The 20844-nt window shown below is 34.2% G+C and overlaps 1 protein-coding gene across 1 annotated transcript in view; it reads right to left on the minus strand.

Annotated features, from left to right (window-relative positions):
• Nucleotides 1-18257, minus strand: part of STAR (steroidogenic acute regulatory protein) — a 41049-nt gene extending 22792 nt beyond the window's left edge. The window contains exons 1-5 of the mRNA XM_053719419.1: nt 18194-18257; nt 13555-13668; nt 13292-13419; nt 9098-9256; nt 656-840 (exon numbers count right to left, since the gene is read on the minus strand). Of these exons, the coding sequence (XP_053575394.1) occupies nt 656-840; nt 9098-9256; nt 13292-13419; nt 13555-13668; nt 18194-18257 (650 nt within the window). The remainder of the gene's footprint in view (nt 1-655; nt 841-9097; nt 9257-13291; nt 13420-13554; nt 13669-18193) is intronic.
• Nucleotides 18258-20844: the final 2587 nt, after the last annotated feature.

Genomic DNA, 20844 nt, shown 5'->3' on the forward strand with positions numbered 1-20844 from the left:
CTACAGTGAATCATGTCCGCCTAGCATTTAATAAATTGACTCCTTAGAGGTCTATATATAGACCTTGATTACAAGTGGCCTGCTATTGACAGTGCAGGGCGCACTATCCATACTGTGACCCTGCGCTAAGAATAGCGCATAATCTGATATTACAAGTATATGGCTAAAGATATTAAGCAGAGAATTTAAGAGAGAATTTTTTAGTGAGCCCTATACTTTTAGTGGAAATTGGGAGGCCACGCTGACCTCACTGATAGTGAGTTGTGTAGCACTGAAAAAGGGCCTAGAGACATGAAGTAAAGTGTTAGGGATGGAATAAATGTTGAGTGGTATTTATTTTATAGTATACATATACTATAATAAAATAATCACCGCTCCACTTGTAATCTTGGCTCATATGTTAAAACTGAAAAAAAAAATAGGGAAAACAGATGCTCCCAGCAAACTCCTGTGTCAGCACTCCAAAAAACTAAGAGAGAATCAATCAATCTATGTGTGTCATGGCCCTTTTCCCCTGTGAGATTAACTTTTATGCAGTGGCTTAATACATGACGGGGCAGTAAGTCAAATAAACAAACTTGTTTAGCAGTTTGTTTTTACATTTATGTAGGAGTTTTCATATGGATACAATGCACTATTTAATTACTAAGCACACCTTATATATCCCTTCTGCTCTGGCATGCCTCCATATCTTGTTGACATTCCTGCTAGGATGCAGGTGGAGCCTCTTCTTTTGCTGCATCTTACACTCACAAAATCCCTTGGGCCAACAATATTCCCAGGAGTCTCTGCTGCTCTCTCGTGGGTTATCACAGTGTCCTTCCCAATCTTCTGGAGTATCTATAAAGAAAGCAATTTAATTTTTGTTTATTGGACATGTCATAGGGTTAACTAGTACAAACAGTCAATCACACTGCCCAGCACTTTCCTTCTTTACTCACGTGCACCACAGAAATCAATATAAAAATAGAAGACCAGCAGCACTGTGGATTCAATTCCAAGATTCAATTTTATTCCTGCATAGAGGGAACAAGTAATGGCCACGTTATGGGCCCTTAGTCATGTCATCATTAGGCATGACTAAGGGCAGAAGGCAAGAAAAGTGATCATTACTTGTTCCCTCTATGCTGGAATAAAATTGAATATTGGCATTAAATCCACAGTGCTGCTGGTCTTCTATTTTTATAGGGTTAACTAGTAAGGCTTACTTGCAGGGGGGGGGATTCATGGCATTAAAATGTACGTTGCGCTGGTGGTCACCTGGGCATTGCCATTAAGGATTTAATGTGCTAGGGGAAAGGCAGCTCTAGAGGTTAATTTTGGTTTGGGGGATAGGGGGACATAATGTTTAGGGCTAAATGGGGACCAAAAAGTTAAAGAGACATGAAACCCAAAAATTTTCTTTCATAATTTAGGTAGAACATACAATTTTAAACAACTTTCCAGTTTACTTCTATTATAAAATTTCCTTCATTCATTTGTTGAAGGATCAGCAATGCACTATTGGTTTCTACCTAAACACATGCAGCCACCAATCAGCAGCTAGATCCTAGGTTCTTTGCTGCTCCTGAAATTACATAGATAAACCCTTGAGCAAAGGATAACCAGAGAAGGAAGCAAATTAAACAATAGAAGTCAATTGGAAAGTTGTTTAAAATTGTATGCTCTGTCTAAATCATGAATGTCTAATTATGACTTTACTGTCCCTTTAACATTATCACTTGGGCCCCCAGGTATCGGACATATATGTAACTTTTAAGCTTTTCACTAGAATTTTTTATTCTATTAGAAGATTATAGAGTATTTTACAAGCCCTAAAGACACATACAGAGTGAAAAGGGTAACAACACAGCAATGCTATAGCATATACAATACAAAGTATATGAGGTCTCTACCTGTCAGTATCTAGCAATACCTGGCTTTTTTTAGTAAGCTATTTCTATGATAGTTGTCTATTAAAAAAAACCTGTCTCAAGGGACATAAACGAAACTGCACTTTACATGTACAAAATTAAAGATACAGTAAAGTCATAACTAGACATTCATGATTTAGACAGAGCATAACATTTTAAACAACTTTCCAATTTGTTTATTTTGCTTCCTTCTCTTGTTATCCTTTGCAGAAAGGTTTATCTAGGTAAGCTCAGGAGCAGCAAAGAAACGTAGATTCTAACTGCTGATTGGTGGTTGCCTATATACATATACAGATTGTCATTGGCTCACCCTTGTGTTCAGTTAGAAACCAGTAGTGCATTCCTGCTCCTTCAACAAATTATACCAAGATAATAAAGCAAATTTGATAATAGAAGTAAACTGGAAAGTTGTTTAAAATTGTATGTTCTACCTAAATCATGAAAGAAAAATTTGTCTCATAGGTCTGCCGGATGTTCCCCTATGTATATACATATATACACACACACACACACACACAGTGCTTTTTTGTTAAAAAAAAAAAAGTTCCGGTACTCAGTGTATTATGGGAATTACAGAAGAACGACAATGCCCTTTTCAAAGTCTATCAGTTCAGCTCTAAGCATGTTTATGCTGTTTTATAGGTTTGCTGGATGCTCCTATATATATATATATATATATATATATATATATATACACACACACACACACAGTGCTTGTATTGTATTAATATTTCACATTCCAATGTTCTTCACATAGAAGACAATGTTCTATTTATTCATTAATAAATATTTCCACATATATGATGTTTTTTATGCAATATTTTTTTTCTATATTTTTTATTAGTGTTGTTATGAGTGTAATGAGTGTAACTGTACTTTGACATTTATTTGTGGTGTGCAACTTTTGTTGTCAAGTGTTACAGTTAACCAGAGCTCTGAAGTCACATTATCACAACACGCTTTAAATTTAATTACGCAAGCGCGTTTACTTTCAACTTGTAATACTTCAGACGCTCGCAACAGTTCAGTTAGCACCACTTGTAATTTAGCCCTAAATAAGAAATCCATATTCCACATTAAGTTCTACTGGAAATCGACTTACCATGGTTACACTTCTATATTACTATTCGGTAAGATCTTGATATGACCAAAATCATAGATATAGATGACCAGCTAAGTGAACCCCTATGGGAGTGAGGCCATAAGTGGGAGCCCCCTGTTATCAATCCCCCCCCTTTCCTTTGTTTTTCCCTATGTATCTTATGACATGAAAGTATTACAACTGGCAAAGTATTTTTGCATATACTTTGCATATGATGTTTAAGAAACTTGTTCAGTTGGACTAGTTATACCGTTTATTGTGAAAATGTTTTTCTTCTTTGTATCAAAATAAATTAATAAATACAATTAGAGTACTCTGTTTTTGACTGCTCTAATAAAAAAAGAAGAATGTAAGTATACAAAGTGTCAGAGTAGAAATAAAGTCTTTCATAATTCAGAAAGAGCACACAATTTTAAAAATCTTTCCAATTTACTTCCATTTCAATTTTGCACATCATTTTATATGCACATTTTTCGAGACACAATCTCACAGAATATAAGTATACTAGTCTGTGATTGGCTGTTGGCTGGCAATTCGGTGAACAAAAATAAATTTGCCACAAAGAAATACTACTGCTTTTGTGTTCTTGCATTGTCTTTTTATTACGCACTTGTTAATTATGCAGTTTTACTGTATTTAGTGGTCCTTTAAGGGTCCATACACATTTTATATATTTTTTTATCATGTGTCCCTAGTGAAACCCATGTTTATTTGTGGGGGGGCTTGGTGAATTTCAAGACCACCACCATTTGAAAGAACTTGTGATTCTCTTTCAAATGAGGGGCCTTAATTGTCTGTAGCTGCTAAGGGAGCTGAGATTATGAGGGTTGATTAACCTCCCCCTCATCCAGCTCCCTTGCCGCTACTGTGACTAGGTCCCTTTGTGACTTCACCCTGTGTGTGTGGCAATGTTACAGGCACTCCCATTGAAGGCCACTAGGCCGCCATCAATCCCTGGCCTGTAGTGGGGGGAATCACCTAAAACAACTTGTGTTTGGTGATTCCCCTGCATGAAGGCAACGCCTTACAATGCACACGTAGGCCTTGATGTGAATGATGAGAACACTTTGTCATCTGCATTAAAGCGGTTAAGACATTTTAGTTTGCCACAATGTACTTTATATTTTTACAAGGGCCATAAAAGTGTAGATTATGCTATTGCATTCCTCCTGCACTTGGTTTTATGTAGATTTTTAAAAAATCTAAAAGAAAATGAAGTTATAAACAATGTTTAAAAATGCTCGTATATGGTATTTTAACTGTGAGACGGACATTTTGCACCCAGTCACTTGTCACTCAAGAGCATGCACGGTGAGTACACATAGTTATGTATACTCAGAGACTGGCATTGGGAACAGGTAATGGGTGCCAATCACGGGGGAGTCAAAATAAAACCTTTATGGTTCAGATAGAGCATGCAAGTTTTAGACACTTATTAATTAACTTCTAATTGCAAATTTACCTTTTTCCTTTTTTCAATAAATAAATAGGTAGGCTCAGAAGCAATGCAATACTGCAAGTGAGATGGTGATTGGTAGCTATGCACTCTTGTCATTGGGTCAGCTGATTTGGTCAGCTAGCTCCCAGTAGTGCTTTGCTCCCCTTTGCAAGGATATGAAAGTCAAAATTAAAATTGCTTGGTTGAGATAGAGCAGTGTTTCTCAACTGCGGTCCTCAAGTACCCCCAATAGGTCAGGTTGTCATTATAGCTGAGCCAGTGCACAGATGAAGCAATCAGCTGATCAGTACCCATCAGCTGATTATGTCACCTGTGGACTGGTTCAGCTATAAAAAAAAACCTGGCCTGTGGGGGGTACTTAAAGGGCCACTAAACCCAAAATCTTTCTTTCATGATTCAGATAGAACATACAAATTTAAACAACATTACAATTTACTTCTATTATTTATTTTGCTTCATTTTTGAGATATCCTTATTTGAAGAAAAAGCAATGCACATGGGTGAGCCAATAACATGAGACTTTTATGTGCAGCAACCAATCAGCAGCTACTGAGCATATCTAGATATGCTTTTCAGCAAAGAATATCAAGAGAATAAAACAAATTAGATAATAGAAGTAAATTAGAAAGATGTTTAAAAATGCATTCTCTTTCTAAATCATGAAAGAAAAAATGTGGGTATCATGGCCCTTTAAGGACCGCAGTTGAGAAACACAGAGAGCACACAATTCTAAGAGACTTTTCAATTTATTTTCTATAATTTGCTAAAAAAGACATTATAATGTTGGCTCTGGAGCAATTCAATACAGAGAGTTAGCTGGGTCACCAGATAAAATGATCTAACACACACATCCAGGAAAGAAAGCGCACTGTGCAATCATGGACATATAATAAAATCCAAAGAGTTTATTCCGATATTAAAAGCATAAAGGTCAGTACAAAAAAATAATCAGGTTGATGAACAGGTACACAAGGCAGGAACGTTTTGTGCGCATGCGCACTTGATTACTGCAGCGATCACAGTGTTGTGTACCTGTTCATCAACCTGATTACTTTTTTATACTGACCTTTATGCTTTTAATATCAGAATAAACTCTTTGGATTTTATGTCCACGATTGCACAGTGCACTTTCTTTCCTGGATGTGTGTTTACTTTTCTGGTGTGTGGAGCAGACACGCTCGTAAGCAGCATTTGCAATTGGACCTAGAGGGAGGTAGTTCCCGCCCACGCTCCATTGTGCTGTAGCCTGGAGAATTCTATGCATCAGAGACTTATGTGAGCGCTCCGGTTGGCAGGATTTTCTGTACTTTAAAATGATCTAACACAATAGAGTATTTTCTTTTTGCAGTTTTATGTCCTTTTTTAATAATGTTTGTTTCAAATGGTATCAGAAATCATATACAGCCCCAGAATACTCTAGGCATATATCCTCTTATTAAACATATACCATCAAGATAAGTTTATTTATTAGCTCACCAATTTCAATATCCTCACAAATCACATTTTTTTTTAACAGTAGTTGAAGAGAGCCGCAACCCATCATGAAGAAGAAAAAAACATAGGTATTTTGGCCTAAATTACAAGTGGAGTGCAAAAATATTAGCACTATTGAATGTTAACACCGCTCATGTTAAATCAAAAGTGTTCCTATTCAAGTCAAAAGCAAAAGATACAGGTGCCTTAAAATCTGGAGGTCAGATCTTCCTTCTTAGGCCCCTAACCTACAGCCAAACAATGCATGCTTTCAATAAAAAAAACTGAGATACATACAAGGGTGACACATCCCTATGTAATTTCCCAAGACACATACAAAACACAGAAATTGACTTTGCTCTAAAACTGGATCAGGTACACATCATTGTATTATTATTATTTTTTGTAACATTTCCTATGGGCTTTGCACCCAGACTGGTTTGGGGTTATCTGCCTGAATTTCTGGGAGCTGTACAGCTGTCTGTGAGAGCTGGTGAATACCCAGGGCTTTGAGTTTTGCAGTGATATGAGATGTGTACCTGATCTAGTTTGAGAGACAAGGTGTTTGACTGAGGAATGCTCAAAGGTGTATATTTGTATATATTTATGTATATATGTGTAGAAAGCTATATGCATGTTTACATATGTATGTGCACACATACATACATTCACATATATACATACACATATACAAAATTAAACACATGTATATGTATATACACCTTTGAGCTCTTCCTAGTCACACACCTTGTCATATACCATATTTTAATACAAAAAAGATGTAAAAAGCACTCACATTTACAACCCTCAAACAAATATGAGGTATGTGTAGCGTATTCAGCATTCAGCTAAAGGCACAGTCTCAGGATTTATTGGGGATCTCCCATGTGAACCTTGCAGGCTTGTATCTCCCCTGACGAAGTGAGGAGGACCTTACAAAATATGTTAGGCCACGCCCATTGGAACGTGAGACTTGTTCATAGAAACATAGATATTGATGGCAGATAAGAGCCATGGGCCTAGCAAGTCTGCCCGATATTACCTAAAAGTATAAACTTATCTGGTTCGTAGGAAAACCTTATGCTTGTCCCAGGCATTTTTAAAGTCCCCCACAGTGCTTGTCATTATTACCTCTTGAGGAAGTTTATTCCATAAATCAATCACTCTTTCTGTAAAGAAGTGCTTCATTAAATTACTCATGAATCTACTACCCTTTAGCTTGAGCTCATGAGCCCTTGTTCTTGAATTTTCCATTTTATGTAAAATACCCACAGCCTCAGTTTTACTAAGCCCTTTAACGTACTTGAAAGTTGCTATCATATTACCTCTTTCCCTTCTCTCCTCTAAGCTATACATATTTAGGTAATTGAGCCTATCTTGGTAAGTTTTATTTTTTAGACCATGTACCATTTTGGTAGCCCTCCTTTGCACAGATTCAAGTTCGTTAATATCCTCCTGAAGATATGGCCTTTAGAACTGCACACAATACTCAAGAAAGATGAGGCCTAACTAATGATCTATAAAGTGGCATAAGAACCTTACTATTTCTGCTGCAAATACCTCTACCAATACATCCAAGCATTCTGCTGGCCTTATTTGCTGCATTACTACATTATTTACCAAATTTTAAATCAGCTGAAATAATAATTCCCAAGTCCTGTTACTCATTTGTAACAGTCAGTAAAGTGTCATTGAGAATGTAATTAACATTTGGATTTTTCTTCCCTAAATGCATCATTTTACACTTTGCTGTGTTAAACTTTAGATCCCAGTAATTTTGTCCAATCCTCCAATTGTTGTAAATCAATTCTCATTTTCTCTAACCCCCCTGGAACATCCACTCTGTTACAAATGTTTGTATCATCTGCAAACAGACATACTTTCCCCTGTAGCCCATTGCTGATATCACAGTTAAATATGTTAAACAAAACAGGCCCCAGAACTGACCCCTGAGGAACACCACTAGTAATAGCCCCCTCTGCTGAATGTACTCCATTTACTAAGACACTTATTTTCTGTCCTTAAGCCAGCATTCCTCCCAGTTCACAATTTTTGAGTCTAGACCAAGGAGATACAGTTTGTGAATTAGTTTGTTGTGTGGGACGGTGTCAAATGCTTTGCTGAAATCTAGATATGCTACATCAAGTGCTCTACCCTTGTCTAATACTTTTGTTACATAATCAAAGAAGTCAATTAGATTAGTCTGACATGATCTCCCTGAAGTAAAACCATGCAGATTTTGGTCCTCTAAATTGTTTGCCTTATTTGGAGGAGCCAATATGTGCTTTAGTCTAGAGACATCAAGGCTAAGTCCCTGTTGTAAAGGTAGTAAATGCAGTTGTTTTGCAGTTGTTATCAGTTAAAGTCAATTATTTACAGATATGTATCAGTGTTATTGTCTTGAGAAGTCAGCATGGTGCTTTTAGGGTCGGAGAGTTAGAAATTACTCAATTTTCAGAGCTAAATTACATGAAAATGGAGCAAAATAAATTAAAATATATTGAAGTTTTTTTTATTATACATAACTAAATCTCAAACTGTTTACTGTCCGCTTGAGAGGTGACATGATTACTTTATATAAATATATTCACGGCCCATATACAGAGATGGCAAAAGCAAGAAAATGGTTTCTGACAAGAGGTCACAATTTAAGATTGGAGGAAAGGAGATTTAATCTCCTGCAACAGAAACGTTTTTTCACTGTAAGAGCAATAAAATTGTGGAACTCATTACCAAAGGAGGTAGTGAATGCATTGGCATTCACTACCTCCCTAGATACATTTAAAAATATGGATATGATTGCTAGTATTAAATTGGTCACCTTTTAGTGGGGTTATTTAAGCTTAACTGGAGATTTTTGTAAGTATTTTAGATTTGTATAGGTTGAACTTGATGGACTTCGGTCTTTTTTTTCAACCTTATCTACTATGTTACTATGTTTAAGTTGTTCAGCTGGATTTTCTTTGAAGTAAAATAAAGAATATCTTTTTTTTTCTCTGGGCAAAAATAGGAAATCTAAGGGCAGCTAGTTGCCCACCACTGTCATAGATGACTTGGTGTCTAACATATACAAAGGGTAAAGATACCCATAAAAACATTTAATAATAAAATACAGACATATAGATCCATGATTATTTTAAAAATTCCTACCTTGACTTCTTTGACATTAGGATTCCACTCCCCCATTTTCTCCATCTTATCTACCAGTTCATTATAAACATTGTCCAAGGGCTGCTCAACCACTGCCTCCAATTTGAAGACTTTGCCGATATCTGGGAGAACCTTACTTAGAACTTTATCTCCATTTTCCTACAAATTTAAAAATGAGATTGAAGCAGGCATTTAGATTACAAATAGATAAAATATACAAGCTATCAAGAAAAACTGAAATAAAAATATATATATACTCCTGTCTAAAAAGTATTTTATTTTGTTTAAAGGGATAGGAAAGTGTTAAATTAAACTTGCTTGATTCAGATAGAGCATATAAGTTTAAGACACTTTTAAATTCACTTCTATTTTCAAATGTACTTTGTTCTCTTGGTATCCCAAATTGAAATAGAATATGCACATATTCTACACTAGTGGAGCTAGGTACTGATTGGTGCCTTCATATATTTTTCTCTTGTGATTGGCTAACTAGATGTGTTCAGCTAGCTGTCAGTAGTACAATGTTGTTCCTTCAACAAAGGACAACAAGATATTGAAGCAAATGTTATAAGTAAATGGGAAAGTTGTTTAAAATTGTATGTTCTATTCAAATAATGAAAGAACATTTTGGGGTTTCCTGTCCCTCTAAGATATAGGGCTAGATTACAAGTGGAGCACAACTAAAAGATTAGATATTATATTACAAGTGGGTGGTGAAAATTGTTAAACAGAGAATCTTAACACAGCAGACATTTTTTAGTGTGCATATATGTACTGTGCAGTGCTTAATTCAATACAATAGTATAAAAGTAAGTAAAGAACTCCACTATTTAAAGAGAGGCTTAGTGCACCATTGGTCTAGCTATCAAGAAATCTGACATAAGTTTTTCAGTTACCCCCTAAGAAATCTATTATGTAAGGGATTAAGTGCACTCATACTATCTGATAGAATTGACCCTAGAATTTCCTAAGAGCACTGACATAATACTAATATGAGCACAAAAATAAAAGCATGATTGATTTAAGGGATAGAAAGGTCAAAATAAAAATGTACATTCAATAAGCAAAAATGCTTCTAGTAAAAGTGATTAGTTTTTCTGCAGCATACGCACATATGCTGTAAATGCCTAACAGCTCAATTGAGCACTGCCTTATTTGTATTATTTTTTTATTACAGGCTTCTTTATTTTAACAATTGATTTTTGGGGGGAGAATAGAGAATAGTGAGAGCGAGCTAATTTACCATTATTAACCTTCTTGAGAAATATATTATTTCTGGTTTGCAACTAATATTTTTCTCTCTAGTAGTAATCTAAAGGCCATAGTTTTTAAAATAATAGATCTTTATAAAACTATTTAAAAGTTCCTTCCAATTATGCACTTTCTGACATCTCATTGTGTTGAAAATTAAGTCTTTCTTTGCAATAGGCTGTGTAAGCTTACATATAATAGTCTGATTAATAAAGGATATGTGTGCTGTGTAAGCTTACATATAATAGTCTGATTAATAAAGGATATGTGTGCTGTGTAAGCTTACATATAATAGTCTGATTAATAAAGGATATGTGTGCTGTGTTAGCTTACATATAATAGTCTGATTAATAAAGGATATGTGTGCTGTGTAAGCTTACATATAATAGTCTGATTAATAAAGGATATGTGTGCTGTGTAAGCTTACATATAATAGTCTGATTAATAAAGGATATGTGTGCTGTGTAAGCTTACATATAATAGTCTGATTAATAAAGGATATGTGTGCTGTGTAAGCTTACATATAATAGTCTGATTAATAAAGGATATGTGTGCTGTGTAAGCTTACATATAATAGTCTGATTAATAAAAGATATGTGTGCTGTGTAAGCTTACATATAATAGTCTGATTAATAAAGGATATGTGTGCTGTGTAAGCTTACATATAATAGTCTGATTAATAAAGGATATGTGTGCTGTGTTAGCTTACATATAATAGTCTGATTAATAAAGGATATGTGTGCTGTGTTAGCTTACATATAATAGTCTGATTAATAAAGGATATGTGTGCTGTGTTAGCTTACATATAATAGTCTGATTAATAAAGGATATGTGTGCTGTGTAAGCTTACATATAATAGTCTGATTAATAAAGGATATGTGTGCTGTGTTAGCTTACATATAATAGTCTGATTAATAAAGGATATGTGTGCTGTGTAAGCTTACATATAATAGTCTGATTAATAAAGGATATGTGTGCTGTGTTAGCTTACATATAATAGTCTGATTAATAAAGGATATGTGTGCTGTGTATGTGCCCTAAACAAAAGAAAGACAAACTAAGATTCTATCTCATTTGCCATTGTACTATGAAATATGCAGATTTCAGAATATAAGCACTGCTCTAAAATTCTCTCTCAGTGATCCTCTTATATTTCTTAGAGCTCAGTAGAAGGATAGATAAAGAAGGCAAAGAGACAGTCAGTAAGGAGTTGGATACTACTGATATTTCTATCATGGATAGCAATCATAAATGAGAGAGTCTAGAAAGAGAAAAGTGGACACATTTTCTAACTAGCTAAATCTGCAAAGTCTTCTTAAAGGGACACTCAAGTCAAAATAAACTTTAATGATTCAGAAATGCAGTTTTAAGACAATTTCCAATTTTACTTCCATTATCAAATTTTGCAGTCTTTTTGTATTCACACTTTCTGGGGAACAAGATCCTACTGAGCATGTGCACAAGCTCACAGGGTATACGTATACTAGTTTGTGATTGGCTGATGTCTGTCACATGATACAGGGGGCAGGAAAATGGGGGGGAAATAAATTTGCCAGAAAAAAATCTACTGCTTATTTAAAATTCAGAGTAGGTGTTAAATCATTGTCTTTTTATTATGCACTTGTTAATTATGCAATTCTACTGCATTGAGTGGTCCTTTAACTAGCTGCTTTGGATGGTGACACCTGGTATTCCTGAAAATATACAAATTACTAAATTACTTATATCTGGAATGTTAGTGATATTTTAGATGGAGTTTAATTCATCAGTTGTAATGAAGATGCACTATACCTTACTTTTTAAAATAGATATATAATTCAAATACTGCCCACTTCAAAAGTCAATTTTTCTGTGAGCTAAAGGTTTTAATTGTTGTCCAATCAGCGCTCTCCCCATACGGCTAGAGCGCTGATTGGAGTAAGTTATAGCACATCTTCATTAGAATGGATGAATTAAAGTCCATCGAAAATATTGGTCCTATTCAGGATCTAATTATATAAAGTGGAATCTTTACCATCACTTTAAATTACATCTATAAACTTTAAAGGGACAGAATACTATGTTTCCAACTACTATTTTTACCAGCTGCAGAGTATAAAATGTATGAGATTCGCTTTTTTAAGGCTTATTTGTGTATATGAGCTGGCTTTGTGTTTTGAAGCTACAACCTAATAAAATGGGTTAAGCTTGTAGGTATAATCAGATCTCATTACTTTATCACATTGTCTACATATACATGCTTTTTTATCTTATATCTGTCCGTAAACCAATCACCAATACTTGGAGAGAACAATGGAAAATTAACATTTTATTACCTTATCGCTTCTATACCCCACTGGGAGTGTATTTTCTACTGCTGGCTGTGTTTACACAGCTTGGCCTTAAAGGGACATTAAACCCAATTTTTTTCTTTAATGATTCAGATAGAGAATACAATTTTAAACAACATTCTAATTTACTTCTATTATCTAATTTGCTTCATTCTCTTGATATTTTTTCTTGAAAAGCATATCTAGATAGGCTCAGTAGCTTTTGATTGGTGGCTGCACATATTTGCCTCATGTGATTGGCTCACCCATGCGCATTGATATTTTTTAACAAAGGATATCTAAAGAATGAAGCAAATTAGATAATCAAAGTAAATTGGAATGTTGTTTATAATTGTAATCTCTATCTGAATCATGAAAGAAAATTTTGGGGTTTAATGTCCCTTTAAGGCCAAAAACTTTCAGGATAGGTGGTGATACCACAGGCTAAATCAACTATTTCACATGCTTAGATAAGGGTAATGGAAATACTTGTAAACAATTTAATACACTCCAGTAGGTAAAGTGGATCATTGGGAACAAATTAAAGGGGAGAACATTTTTGAGTAAACTGTCCCTTTAATAACATTTATAAATCTTTTCTGCAAACATTTAATTTCTATAAAAATGGCAGTACCGCTGTAATCTCTATCTTCCATCCATCCTGATTGCTTAAAATGCTCATTGATTTGTTTAAGGCCTCTTCACCTTGTGTAATATACGACATTTCAACATCACTGTACAGTTTTTCATCAAGTCTAGAACCTGAAAAAAGGACAAATGTTTATCAGCGTGTTTTAGCAATATATGCACTGATTATCTTTAAATTGTGGAAAGAATCAGAATCAAGGTATATGTAAGTCTTGAGTTCCATAAATTTGCCTTTTAAACACAACTTACTTAAAAGGGAACTTCTCCTTCGGACTTGATTGATCCATTTACTAGGCCCTGGTCCAGCTAGGGCAAACTTTTCCAGTTCATGAGAAAGAGCCACTGCAGCTGTTTTTCTAAGACCTTAATAGAAAACACGGATAATATAACATAATTAGAAGAAATAAAGTAGATTAAAGTGAAAAGCACTAGGTCAAAATTGTATAAAAACCTCCATAACTTTTTTTTAAAAAAATGCATTGTTGTTTTTTTGTTTTTTTAAATATGTAGCAACACCCAATTTAATGCAAAATAATATCCCAAAAGAAAGTTATGTTAAAGGGACAGTCTATTCCAGAATTTTTATTGTTTAAAAAGATAGATAATTACCCATTCCCCAGTTTTGCATAACCAACACTGTTATATTAATACACTTTTTACCTCTGTGATTACCTTGTATCTAAAATTCTGCAGACTGCACTCTTATTTCAGTTATTTTGATAGGTATGCATTTTAGCCAATTAGTGCTGACTCTTAAATAACTCCACCACTGGAGTGAGTACAATGATATCTCTATGACACACATGAACTAGCAATGTCTAACTGTTAAAAACTGTCAAAATGTACTGAGAAAAGAGGCATTTCAACGGGTTAGAAATAAGCATATGAACCTAGCTAGGTTTAGCGTTCTTCAAAGAATACCAAGAGAGCAAAGCAAATTCAATGATAAAAGTAAATTGGAAAGTTGTTTAAAATGTAATATTGACTAGACTGTCCCTTTAAAATAAAGATCTTAAGAGGTAATACTACTCTGTTGCATTTTATTTTTAACTAACTTAAATATATATATAATGCATAAGGGATAAGAACAAAACTGCTTTGGTAGAAGGTGGGTGTTCCATTTAATAGTACAATAAAGAAACAATGATTTAATTAATGAGAGTTTAAAAGGATATGAAATCCAAAATTTCCATTTTATTTATATTAAAGGGATACTGAACCCAAATTTTTTCTGTTATGATCTAGATAGAGCATGCATTTTTAAGAATCTTTTTAATTTATTCCTATTATCAATTTTTCTTTGTTCTCTTGGCATCTTTATTTGAAAAAGCAGGAATGTAAAGCTTAGGAACCAGTCCATCTTTGGTTCAGCACCTGGAGTCTATAATGTGAGCCATTAATTAAAGTCTAACCTAATATTGAACTCTGCTGGACTAAATTGTCTAATAAATATGTTGAGGCATGCTAAACATGGTTTATCAAACTTTTAATCTTAAAAATAATGACTAGTAATAAACCCAAAATGTTCCTTCATGATTCAAACAGAGCATGCAATTTTAAGCAACTTTCTCATTTACTCCTATTATGATAAGAGCCAGACCATTTTTGGATTAACACCTGGGTAGCACTTGCTGATTGGTGGCTAAATGTAGCCACCAATCAGCAAGCGCTACTCAGGGTGCTGAACCAAAAATGGGGAACCATGACCAAACGCCTCCCTGACTTTACAAGTCTTTAGAATTAGATTTTTGAGAATAAGCAGTAAAATAACTTTAAACTCCCCACCCTTGCAACCTAAAGAGGCATAAGACATATGAAAGAGTGAGGTTTGATTTGACTCTGTTTATGACATTATAAATGTACAAATTAGAGTGTTTTTTAAGGGACATGAAACACAAACTTTTTCTTTCATGATTCAGATATGGGGGCCGATTCATTATGTGTCTGGTGGACATGATCCACTGTAGCGATCATGTCAGCATTTATCATTGCACAAGCAGTTGCTGCACCCTGCAGATTCCCGGCCAATCAACGCAATCGTATGCGATCAGGCGGATTGCCGTCCGCTGCCTCAGAGACGGCGGACGAATTAAAGAACAGTGGTCTTGAGATCTGAAGGCTCACATGGAAACAGGGGTATACAGCCCCATTCGGGCCGTGATAGATCGGCCCCATGGCATGCAATTTTCTAATTGACTTACAGTATCTAATATGTTTTGTTCTCTATGTATCCTTTCTTGAAAATAATTCCTAGGTAGGCTCAGGAACAGTCATGCATTACTAGGAGCTAGCTGCTGATTGGTGGCTGCACATCTATGCCTCTTATCATTGGCTCCACTGATGTGTTCTGCTAGTTTCCAATTGTGCATTGCTGCTCCCTCAACAAAGGATACAAAGAGAATTCAGAAAATATAATAATAGAAGTAAACTGGAATGTTGTTTAAAATTATATGCATAGATCTGAACCATGAAAGAAAAAATTTGGGTTTCATGTCCCTTTAATCAAACAATGATCTGATATAGAGTGATCAGTAGCGTCTTAAACTCCCCTCAATGAATAAAGTGAATCTCAACTTTTAAATGAGGGATTAGATGACCAGATTTTGATGAGATGATAGCAGTTTGTTAGCTATCATCATAGATCAGGTGTAAACAAACTAAATACATAGATCCATTGGTTACCTGTGCCTCTGAATATATAGGCACAGAAACTTGTTAAAGCTTTGCTTTATAGCTTATAATACAAATTTATATTGCTTAAAGGGACACTGTACCCAAATATTTTCTTTTGTGCTTCAGATAGAGCATGCAATTTTAAGCAACTTTCTAATTTACTCCTATTTTCAAATGTTCTTTATTCTCTTGGTATCTTTATTTGAAATGGAAGAATGTAAGTTTAGATGGCGGCCCATTTTTGGTGAACAACCTAGGTTGTCCTTGCTGATTAGTGGATAAATGCATCCACCAATCAAAAACTGCTGTCCAGAGTTCTGAACCTAGAAAAAAAGCTTACATGCCTTCTTTTTCATATAAAGATAGCAAGAGAACGAAGAGAAATTGATAATAGGAGTAAATTAGAAAGTTGCTTAAAATTGCATGCTGTATCTGAATCACAAAATAAAATATTTGGGTACAGTGTCCCTTTAAGTCTAACTACACTAATACTATTATGTTTTTGCCAGCACTTACCTATGCAAAAATTAAAGATCCTTTCTCTTTCTTTTTTTTTTGTTTACTTAAAATGCACACCATGATTGCTAGACGTATATTTTTGCAGTTACACAGTAATGTAGTCTAAAAATACACTAAATAAACATTTTATTGGATAAATCATTTTTAATTAATACTAAAATATTGCTGATTGTGGTATATACAGTATATCTATTCATTTTATTTCTAAATTGCATATATTTTTCCAGTTGAAAACTGCCACAGAAATAAAGCCAGATCAAGACTAGTATGGTTTAGACAACATATTATTGGGTTCTAAGTGCGAAGAAACCCTGCCATATTTAATGAATATATAGGCACAGAAAATATAAGATGTGAGCATGGATGACAGGTACATATATTAAAGATCAAATTAATATTTCATAGTTTAGACAGAACATGCAATTTTAAACAACTTGCCAATTTATCTTCAGTTATCAATTAGGTATTATTTTCTTTGTATATTTTGTTAAAAAGTAAATAGTGTAGGCTTAATAGAAGCTCAGAAGCGTCCACTTATCTTTATGACTCTATGGAGCAGTGTTTGCAATAATGTATAACATTGATACAAATGTTGTTGCAACACACATTGAGATCTAATGACACGCTCATACTCCTAAGATCCGATGAGCCTACCTAGTTTACTTTTCAACAAAGGATACCAAGAGTACAAAGCAAATTTCATAGCAGATGTAATCTGAAAAGTTTTTAAAAATGTCATGCTCTATTTGAATCATTAAAATGTTTAATTTTGACTTTAGTGTCCCTTTATTGGTCTAGTTGCATGCAGCAAATGCTGTGATCGTACCTAATGACTTTTTAACTAGGTAATTGGAGATATGTTGGTAAAGCAAATGCCTAGATTGTATTGTTGTTATATCTTCCATGCATAAAATACAGAAGGAATAGGCATAGAATATAAATCTTGAAATTACAACAAATCTTAAATTCTACAGAGGTTTTTGTAGAGTAATTCTAATAATTTTGTAACTGCAAGAAAAGAATATACAAAATGATATTCATGTTAGAAGAATGTGACAACGCTACCAATTATTTTTATTTTGTATTTTCCTTTTTAAAAAGCTTAAAATGCATCAAATAAATGAATAAACGTTGTGCATCAGAAGTATAAGATATCCTTATTAGATTGATTTCAGTTTTTAAGTGAAGTCATGAATTTTACACTTTTTTTTTTTTAAATGTTCTCACCAAAATTCTCCTTGCTTGATTAGAAAAGGGTAAAGCTAATTTAAAGCCAAAATGTGTCTTTCGTGATTCAGATAGAAAATACAATTTTCCAAAGTACTTTGTAATGTCTTTGTTTGCTTGTTATCCTTTGTTGAAAAGCATGTGCCTGCAGCACTATCTAGCAGCAGTTTTGCAATAATGTTATACATAGGCAAGAGAACTAGATGGCAGCACTATATCCTGACATGTAGTGCTGCAGACATATGCATGTTACCTATCTGGATAGCTCTTTAACAAGGAATAGCATGAGAACCACACAAATTTGATAATAGAAGTAAATTGGAAACGTATTTTAAAATTGTATCTGAATTATGAAAGAAAAATGTTTAAGGATTGAAATAAGAAATCACTGTCATAGAGTCATCATGCTTCATTGTAAAGTAACATATAATGTCACCCCAGATATACTATAATATGTTTCATACATTACCTGTCATGTTGCGAAGATGTCTGTACGATATTCCAGCGCACAATTTAAATGTTGCAGGCAGCATGTCTTGGATCAGTACTGAGCAAAAATAAGTCAGATCTGTGTGTATCAGATGTATGCAAATGATCTGGATTTCTGTGAGTAGTTACTGGTATTATATTTTGTATTATCTGTGTGTCTGATTGTATGATTTTAATGTAGTATATCTAAATGCTATTGAAGTTCAGTCATGTAAATTTTGATATATATCAGCTATATTGATTACTTGTATACAGAGCTCTATGAATATACAATGTTTGTAGCTGGATGTGTGTCTGATGTCTGAAGCTGACCAGGACCCAGAAATCAGTTTAAATCCCCCTGACTGACGGATGATGTGTTGCAATTACACTGATAAGAAAATACATAATTTACTGGAGGACAGCAAAGAGCAAGGACACAAGCTGAACAAATATGTCAGCAGTGATTAAATCCTGATTAAAGATATCACAGCAAATATGAGATGAGACAATAACCTAATATACATTAACACTCTACATGCTGAAATATAAACATATATATGAGTCAGCTTATTATTAAAATGTAAAAGATAGTAATAACTTATTTTGTACTTATACTCTGTAATACTATGTACAGCCACCAATCAGATGCTACTGAGAATATCTAGATATGCTTTTTAGGAAAGAATATCAAGAGAATTAAGCACATTAGATAATAGAAGTAAATTAGAAAATTGTTTAAAATGGTATTCGCTACCTGAATCATGAAAGAAAACATTTGGGTTTAATGTCCCTTTAAATAATCCCACTAAAAGGTGACCCATTTTACTTGATGGGGACCGTGAAAATGTGAAGACCCCAATAGGTTTAGCTTTCAACAAAGAATACCAAGAAGAGAAAGCAAATTTGATGATAAAAGTAAATTGTAACGTTGTTTAAAATTGCATGCACTCTCTGAATCATAAAAGTTTCATTTTGCCTAAACTGTCCCTTTAAGAAATATGTTGTAATGGAAATATAACAGCTAAATGATAAAATATTCAAAGAAAATACTGGGCTGCAGTACATAATTGCAGCCTGATAGTCCAAAAAATGAGTTCATACTTAAAATAGTAAATGGCCGAAATAACTATTTAAAATGGTGCTGATCCCTTTTATGTTGGAACAAGGGGTAATCTATAAAAAAATATGATAAAAATGAAAGAGCACCAGCCACACAGTGTTATACCAGCAGCAAAAGCAAGGACAGACCCCTGAGAACCCCAAACAGAACCCTCCATATACTTTTTGAAAATAAAAATGTTCTTAAGGGTTGTGAGAAGATTAGCATGTAAAGATATGTAAAGACATGCATTTTCCAGTATTAAATCTCATTTTCTATTTACCTGCCCATACTTTTTTGCAGATCCCTTTGTAACGAAAGTTCATCCTGCTAATCTTCTCACAACCCTAAAGAAAATTGTTACTTTAAAAATTGTGTATGTATTCAGTAAAACACAATAATTTATTTCTCAAAGGGATATAACACCCAATTTTTTTCTTACATAGTAGATGAGGTTGAAAAAAGACCAAAGTCCATTGAGTTTAACCTATACAAATCTAAAATATTTACAAAAGATCCAGTTAAGCTTAAAGGGACATTAAACCCCAAAAAATCTTAAACAACATTCCAATTTACTTTTATTATCATTTTGCTTCATTCTTTAGATATCCTTTGTTAAAGAAATAGCAATGTACACGGGTGAGCCAATCAAATGAGGCATCTATGTACAGCCACCAATCAGATGCTACTGAGAATATCTAGATATGCTTTTCAGGAAAGAATATCAAGAGAATTAAGCAAATTAGATAATAGAAGTAAATTAGAAAATTGTTTAAAATGGTATTCTCTACCTGAATCATGAAAGAAAACATTTGGGTTTAATGTCCCTTTAAATAATCCCACTAAAAGGTGACCCATTTAATACAAGCAATCATATCCATGAATTTTGTTTCTAGACAGAAATGTATCCAAGCAATTTTTAAATGCATCTAGTGTATTGACATTTACTACCTCCTTTGGTAATGAGTTCCACAATTTTATTGCTCTTATAGTGAAAAAACGTTTCCTTTGCAGGAGATTAAATCTCCTTTCCTCCAACCTTGAATTAGGACGTCTTGTCACAAACAATTTTCTTAGAATAAACAGAGCTTCTGCCATCTCTGTATATGGGCCTTGAATATATTCATATAAAGTATTCATGTCACCTCTCATGTGCCTTTTTTCTACAGAAAACAGACCCAGTTTGGCTAGCCTCTCATCATAGCTTAAATTCTCCATTCCCCTTATTAGCTTTGTGCCCCTTCTCTGAACTTTTTCTAGTTTTGCAATATCTTTTTTTGTAATCGGTCCCCACAACTGCACTCCATACTCAAGGTGAGGTCTTACCAGGGATTTATATAATGACAGAATTATGCTTTCCTCCCTTGAATCAATGCCTCTTTTAATACATGCTAGAATTAGCCTTTCTAGCCGCTGCCCTGCATTGTGCACCCATCTTTAGCTTGTTATCTATTACTACTCTCAAATCCCTTTCCCCCTCTGTTTGGCTAAGTCTTGTCCCATTTAAATAATACGTTGCCTGCTTATTTTTACTTCCAAAAAGTAGAACC

Source organism: Bombina bombina, chromosome 6, assembly GCF_027579735.1.
Source record: "Bombina bombina isolate aBomBom1 chromosome 6, aBomBom1.pri, whole genome shotgun sequence".
Lineage (NCBI taxonomy): Eukaryota > Metazoa > Chordata > Amphibia > Anura > Bombinatoridae > Bombina > Bombina bombina.